The sequence below is a fragment of the Balaenoptera borealis genome (genome assembly GCF_965194805.1).
Source record: "Balaenoptera borealis genome assembly, chromosome: 7".
NCBI lineage: Eukaryota > Metazoa > Chordata > Mammalia > Artiodactyla > Balaenopteridae > Balaenoptera > Balaenoptera borealis.
In genome coordinates, this window is record NC_138864.1 from 56406754 (window position 1) to 56414640 (window position 7887).

Below are 7887 nucleotides of genomic sequence, written 5' to 3' on the forward strand. Positions count from 1 at the left end.
CTTTAAATGAAAGTTCTATTGAATACACATTAAACAAATGTACTGAGAATTTTGTCCCCCATTGAAAATTTCATTTCTTAGCTCACATTTCAAGGAGTTCCAGATGAAGAATGTAAATTTTTGTCCATTGATTTCAGAGAAATCTGTAATCTGTCAATTACACACACACACACACACACACACACACACACACACACACACACACACACATATAAGATTATGAAACTTTAAAAGAAGGGTGGAGGGGATCAGATTAAATTTTCTAAGAAAGATGTCACAGAAGGATGAACTTCCAAGTCTTTTCTTCAGCTTTATAACATATTGTTCTGGTGGCTTTGATAAATGACAAGTCACTTAATTTTATTCCATCTGAAGTTAATAATTTACTTGTATATTGGGCCAGCTTTCTCTGAGATGATTCATAGATGACAAAAAAATATTTCTTCAAGATTATAAAGGCTACAACCCCTTCTCCCTACCCAAATGTGGATTTTAAAGCTTAAGACCTAGTAAGTTATCTTGTTTTGATAAATTTTGTTTCAGGAATATTAAATAAATAGTGATCTAGAGGGGTTCACTACCGTTTTACAGTTTATACATCAAAATGTAACACAATTATTATGGTAAAAGTGGAAATTAAAGATTTTAAATCATTTCCATTTTAAATCTCTAAATTAATGAATTATAGGTGTAGGAAATTTTATAACACACATATGAACACACACATAGACACCTACTTACTGAAAAAATAATCAGAATCCAATATTTTGTTATGTACCACATGGAATGAAGGACTCATGGAGAATTAAAACATAAATATTCAAGTATGTTCTCTCTATATGCTGGTAAACTATAAGAAATTCAGAAGAATAAATATCTGAAGTAAATACTAAATCAGTAAATCCTGTAGCTATTACACTTCCTAAATTTACTATTAAACCACTTAAAACACTGATTATGTTGAAGTCCAGCAAAATGCAAACAGCCCTGCTATTTTTGGAAAAAGACTATAAACATTTTTGCTACAGCTGAGAAAAGGGTAAGGTATATTTGATGTTGCAGAACAGTTTTTGTAGAATTTCGGCAAAGCTTACCTATTTCTCTGATAATTTTCTTGCATTTCTTCAACACTTTCAGAATTTGCCATCTTATTTACAATGTAACTCTTCTGAAATAAAATATTAACAAGTATATCATGATGATGTGAATTTTTATCACTTAGTCGATATAAAGCATTCTTTACATCCCTAACAGCTTCTAAGAAAGCATGCTTCTGAGATTCACCCTGCCTCCACCACCCCCCACTCCAAATGAAGTTTCTGGTTACCTAACTCACCAACTCAGAGTTTTTTTGTTTTTTTGTTTTTTAAACATCTTTATTGGAGTATAATTGCTTTACAATGGTGTGTTAGTTTCTGCTTTATAACAAAGTGAATCAGTTATACATATACATATGTTCCCATATCTCTTCCCTCTTGCATCTCCCTCCCTCCCACCCTCCCTATCCCACCCCTCTAGGTGGTCACAAAGCACCGAGCTGGTCTCCCTGTGCTATGCAACTCAGAGTTTTTTATGAATTTATAACTTCTTTGCTTCATTCTGGGCTTAGATTTGGAGCTAATAAAATTCTAGAAATGGAATAAAAGGAGGAAAGCCAGACTCCATGAACAATGCATGTCTTCCCAGAACGTTAGATTTTATTCCTACTCTGACCCTGATTTTATTGTTAATGATGAAAATCTTTAAATTAACTATTGCTTAGTTTTCTCTGTAAAGAAACTGATGCAGTAGTTTCTGTTAGCCAGCAGCTTGAAGGACTAGGGTTTTTAGTTCACCAAATATAAGGAAGTTAGAGCTCCTACCATATATGAATTAACAGCTCTTAAAAATTAGAATAGTAAAAAACCTCATTTATTATTAAAATTATATTAAGCATAATGTATTATTCCTTTAGATGATACTTTAGGATCTTAGCTTGTCTTAAGCTGCAGTTATCAATATAAACTATCATTTCATTGCAAATATGCAGAGATGTTTTTGCCTCAATCTGATTTGTTAGACCATGTAACGTATTACCTATATTAGGATTAATATTAATATTAATATATAATTAGTATATTATAATATATTATATTTATAATATAAAAGATTATATTGTTAATATATATTATAATATATAATATTAATATATAATTAATATATTAATTAATATAATTAGGATTATAACAAATATAAATTTAAACTCTAGAGTGAAATTAGTAATTAATTAAATACTACCTAAGCCTCTGTAAAAACCTGTAAAATACACTTTCAAATAGTATGCTTCTCCATGAAGAAATGATCACAATGAGTCAGAAATGGTTTTAGCACTTGAGAAGGAAGACATGATACAAATACATTGGCATATGCTTCCTGTTTTAGAAACCAATGGTCATAACTTCATACAAGAAATCTTCATAATTGCTGTACTGATGTTATACCATCTCCAGTTATTTAACGTATATGTAAGTAATTAAACTCTATCAATCATTACACTTTAGAAATTAACAGTTATATAATAAAACTCATAAATTCATAAAAAGAAACCAAAACAATTTAGGCCTACCTTGGTAAGTGCATGATCTCTTCATTTACATCAAAATTATGTGTAATTTCCCCCCTCAACCAATAACTAACTGCTCTCTCAGAACTGTGCTTTGCTAAGCTTCTTTTCTGATCACGCCTTAATATCTGATTACAACAATGGTGAATTCCCAGGTAAAGCACACTGGGTTCTTCTTGTCATACTGTACTTGGGAAACAAAGTGAGCAAAGAAAATTCACTGAGCCAAATAAACACTCTTTTTATTTTTTTTAAGTTTAAATTTATTTTTTAGTTCGCTACAATTTAGATTTATTTATTTATTTTTAGTTCTCAGATGACTTTTGTTTTTTTAAATTTTTTTATCTTTATTTTTTTGTATCTTTATTGGAGTATAATTGCTTTACAATGTTGTGTTAGTTTCTGTTGTACAACAAAGTGAATAACCTATAAGTATACATATATTCCCATATCCCCTCTCTCTTGAGCCTCCCTCCCGTCCTCCCTATCCCACCCTTTTAGGTCGTCACAAAGCATCTAGCTGATCTCTCTGTGCTATGCAGCAGCTTCCCACTAGCCAATCATTTTACATTTGATAGTGTATATATGTCAATGCTACTCTCTCACTTTGTCCCAGCTTCTCCTTCCCCTTGTCCTCAAGCCTGTTCTCTACGTCTGCGTCTTTATTCCTGCCCTGCCACTAGGTTCATCAGTACCGTATTTTTTAGATCTTTTTTGACCTACCTCCTAGAGTAATGGAAATAAAATAAAAAATAAACAAATGGGACCTAATGAAACTTAAAAGCTTTTGCACAGCAAAGGAAACCATAAACAAGACAAAAATACAACCCTCAGAATGGGAGAAAATATTTGCAAATGAAGCAACTGACAAAGGATTAATCTGCAAAATATACAAGCAGCTCAATATCAAAAAAACAAATAACCCCATCCAAAAATGGGCAGAAGACCTAAATAGACATTTCTCCAGAGAAGACATACAGATTGCCAACAAACACATGAAAAGATGCTCAACATCACTAATCATTAGAGAAATGCAAATCAAAACCGCAATGAGATATCACCTCACACTGGTCAGAATGACCATCATTAAAAAATCTACAAACAATAAATGCTGCAGAAGGTGTGGAGAAAAGGGAACCCTCCTGCACTGTTGGTGGGAATGTAAATTGATATAGCCACCTTGGAGAACAGTATGGAGGTTCCTTAAAAAACTAAAAATAGAACTACCATATGACCCAGCAATCCCACTACTGGGCATATACCCTGAGAAAACCATAATTCAAAAAGATACATGTGCCACTGTGTTCATTGCAGCACTATTTACAATTGCCAGGACATGGAAGCAACCTAAGTGTCCATCGAGAGATGAATGGATAAAGAAGATGGGGCACATATGTACAATGGAATATTACTCAGCCATAAAAAGGGATGAAATTGAGTTATTTGTAATGAGGTGGATGGACCTAGAGTCTGTCATACAGAGTGAAGTAAGTCAGAAAGAGAAAAACAAATACCATGTGCTAATGCACATATATGGAATCCAAAAAAACACTCTTTTTAAAGATGTGTAGTGTCTATATACCCAATTTTCTATTGTTTAGTCCCATAATATTTTTTAGTTAGCTGGGTTAGTAATTATAATAAGTAAAATAAATCTTTTCAATGTCAATGGCACATTTGCACAGCAAATATTCATTGACTAATCCTATATGAAAAGCATTCATTTAATTATCTCATTGTCGTTACCTGTAAATAATCATCTCCTTCTCTGATTTCCTTCTGAACTTTGCTCAAAGCTGTATTATGTTCATTGAAGCATTCTGACTTGTATTACAATTCATAGTTACCCTATTAGATTATATTTATTTACCTATTCCTTCATGAATTCATTGAAACAAATTTTGAGCTTATATGATGTGGCTGCTAGTTTATAAAAATAAAAAGATATTTTCCCATCTCCTAAGGAACTCACACACGGTTTTTCTCTGTACTACAGCCTCACTACTCAGTGTGGTCCCAAGACCAGCAGAATCAGCAACACCTGGGACCTTGTATAATTTAAATTAAAAAAAAATTGTGGTAAATCCTGTTCCATTGATTTAAATATCTGTTTTTATGCCAGTACCATAATGTTTTGATTACTGTAGCTTTGTAGTATAGTCTGAAGTCATGGAGCATGATTCCTCCGGCTCCATTCTTCTTTCTTAAGATTATTTTGGCTATTCAAGGTCTTTTGTGTTTCCATAGAAATTAAAAAAACTTTTTTTCTGATACTGTAAAAAATGCCATTGGTAATTTGATAGGGGTTGCATTGCATCTGTAGATTGCTTTCAGTAGTATGGTCATTTTCACAATGTTGATTCTTTTAATCCAAGAATACGGAATATCTTTCCATCTGTTTGTGTCATCTTTGATTTCTTTCATCAGCATCTATAGTTTTCAGGTCTTTTGCTTCCTTAGGTAGGTTATTCCTAGGTATTTTAATTTTTTTTATGTGGTGGCAAATGGGATTGTCTTCTTAATTTCTTTCTTTTTTTAAATTTAAGTATAGTTGATTTACAATGCTGTGTTAGTTTCAGGTGTACAGCAAAGTGACTCAGTTACACATACATATATATTAGACTCTTTTCCCTTGTAGGTTATTACAAAATATTGAGTAGAGTTCCCTGTGCTATACAGTAGGTCCTTGTTGGTTAACTATTTTATATATAGTAGTGTGTATATGTTAATCCCCAACTCCTAATTTATCCCTCCCCACCCTTTCCCTTTGGTAACCATAAGTTTGTTTTCTGTCTGTGGGTCTATTTCTGTTTTGTATATAAGTTCATTTGTATCATTTTTTTTAAGATTCCACATATAAATTATATATTTCTCTGTCTGACTTACTTCATTTACTATGATAACCCCTAGGTCCATCCATGTTGCTGCAAATTGCATTATTTCATTCTTCTTTTATGGCTGAGTAATATTCCAGTGTATAAGATGTGATATACTTACTTTTTCTTTCTGATCTTTTGTTGTTTGTGTATAAAAATGCAACAGATTTCTGTGTATTAATTTTGTATCCTGAAACTTTACCAAATTCGTTGATGACTGTAGTATCAATAGTTTTCTGGTAGTATTTTAGGATTTTCTATGTATGGTGTCATATCATCTGCAAACAGGGACAGTTTTACTTCTTCTTTTCCAATTTTTGATTCCTTTTATTTCTTTTTCTTCTCTGATTGCTGTGGCTAGGACTTCCAAACCAATGTTGAATAAAAGTGGCCAGAATGGGCATGCTTATAGAAAGCCCAGAAATAAACCCACACACTTATGGTCAATTAATCTATGACAAAGGAGGCAAGAATATACAATGGAGAAAAGACAGTATGTTCAATAAGTGGTGCTGGGAAAACTGGCAGCTACAAGTAAAGGAATGAAATTAGAACATTCTCTAACACCACATACAAAAACAAACTCAAAATGGATTGAAGACCTAAATGTTAAAACCAGATACTCTAACACTCCTAGAGGAAAACATAGGCAGAACACTCTTTGACATAAATTGCAGCAATATTTTTTTTGGATCCCTCCCCTAGAGTAATGGAAATAAAAACAAAAATAAACAAATGGGACCTAAATAAATGGAAAAGCTTTTGCACAGCAAAGGAAACCATAAACAAAACAGACAACCTGTGGTCTGGGAGAAAATATTTGCAAACAATGCTACTGGCAAGGGATTAATTTCCAAAATATACAAACATACAGTTCATACAGTTTAACATAAAAAAACAAACAAACAACCCAATCAAAAAATGGGCAGGAGACATAAAAAGACATTTCTCCAAAGAAGACATACAGATGGCCAATAGGCACACAAAAAGATGCTCAATATTGCTAATTATTAGAGAAATGCAAATGAACACTACAATGAGGCATCACCTCACACCAGTCAGAATAGCCATCATTAAAAATTCTACAAATAATAAATGCTGGAGAGGTTGTGGAGAAAAAGAAACCCTCCTTCACTGTTGGTGGGAATATAAATTGGTACAGCCACTATGGAGGACAGTATGGCGGTTTCTGAAAAAACTAAAAATAGAGCTACCATATGATCCAGCAATCCCTTGCCTGGCTATGTATCCAGAGAAAACCATAATTCAAAAAGATAATGCACTCCAATGTTCATTGCAGCACTATTTACAATAGCCAGGACATGGAAGCAACCTAAATGTCCATCGACAGAGCAATGATAAAGAAGATGTGGTAGATATATACAATGGAATATTACTTAGCCATAAAAAGCAATGAAATTGGGTCATTTGTAGAGACATGGATGGACCTAGAGATTGTCGTTACAGACTGAAGTAAGTCAGAAAGAGAAAAACAAATATCATATATTAATGCATATATGTGGAATCTTGAAAAATGGTATAGATGATCTTATTTGCAAAGCAGAAGTAGAGATACAGGCGGAGAGAACAAATATATGGATATCAAGGCGGAAAGGGGGGTGTGAGGAATTGGGAGATTGGGATTGACATATATACACTATTGATACTATGTATAAAATAGGTAACTAATGAGAACCTACTGTATAGCACAGGGAACTGTACTCGATGCTCTGTAGTGACCTAAATGGGAAGGAAATCCAAAAAAGAGGGGATACATGTATATGTATAGCTGATTCACTTTGCTGCAGTAGAAAGTAACACAACATTGTAAAGCAATTATACTCCAATAAAAATTAAAAAAAAAACAAGATCCAATTGTTTACATATCCTCTAATATTTATACTTTGTCTTACTGCATTTCCTCAAATGCTGTTATCCTCTTCCCTCCACATGTCTACCTAGATTGCAGAGTTGAGAATTATATATAAGAGCTCCAAAATTATATATATCTGACGTGATGGTTTATTTTATGTGTCAGTTTGGCTGGGCAATGGCACCCAGTTTTTTGATTAAACACCAATCTAAAGGATGTTGTGAAGGTAATTTTTTAGTTGTGATTGACATTTAGGTTAGTAGATTTTGAGTATAGCAGATTACCCTTCATAACGTGGGTGGGCATCATCTAATCTGTTAAAGCCCTAAGAGAGAAGACTGAGGTCCTCTAAAAAGGAAATAATTCTGCTTCAAGGACTGTCTTCAGACTCAAAATATCAACTTCTTGCTAGAATGTCTAGCCTCCTAGCTTGCCCTGAGGATTTGGGGCTTGCCAGCCACCACATTCATGTGAGCCAATTTGTAAAAATCAATGCTCCCCATTTCCAATCTCTCTCTCTCTAGATAGACAGATAT

General features: G+C 33.2%; 1 protein-coding gene across 1 annotated transcript in view; it reads right to left on the reverse strand.

Annotated features, from left to right (window-relative positions):
* ABCB5 (ATP binding cassette subfamily B member 5) overlaps positions 1-7884 on the reverse strand; it is a gene marked incomplete at its 3' end in the record, with an annotated part of 114181 nt that extends 106297 nt beyond the window's left edge. Inside the window, 1 exon segment of the mRNA XM_082400422.1 lies at positions 1095-7884. Within this exon segment, the coding sequence (XP_082256548.1) occupies positions 1095-1147 (53 nt within the window). The 5' untranslated portion in view covers positions 1148-7884.
* Between the last annotated feature and the right edge of the window lie 3 nt (positions 7885-7887).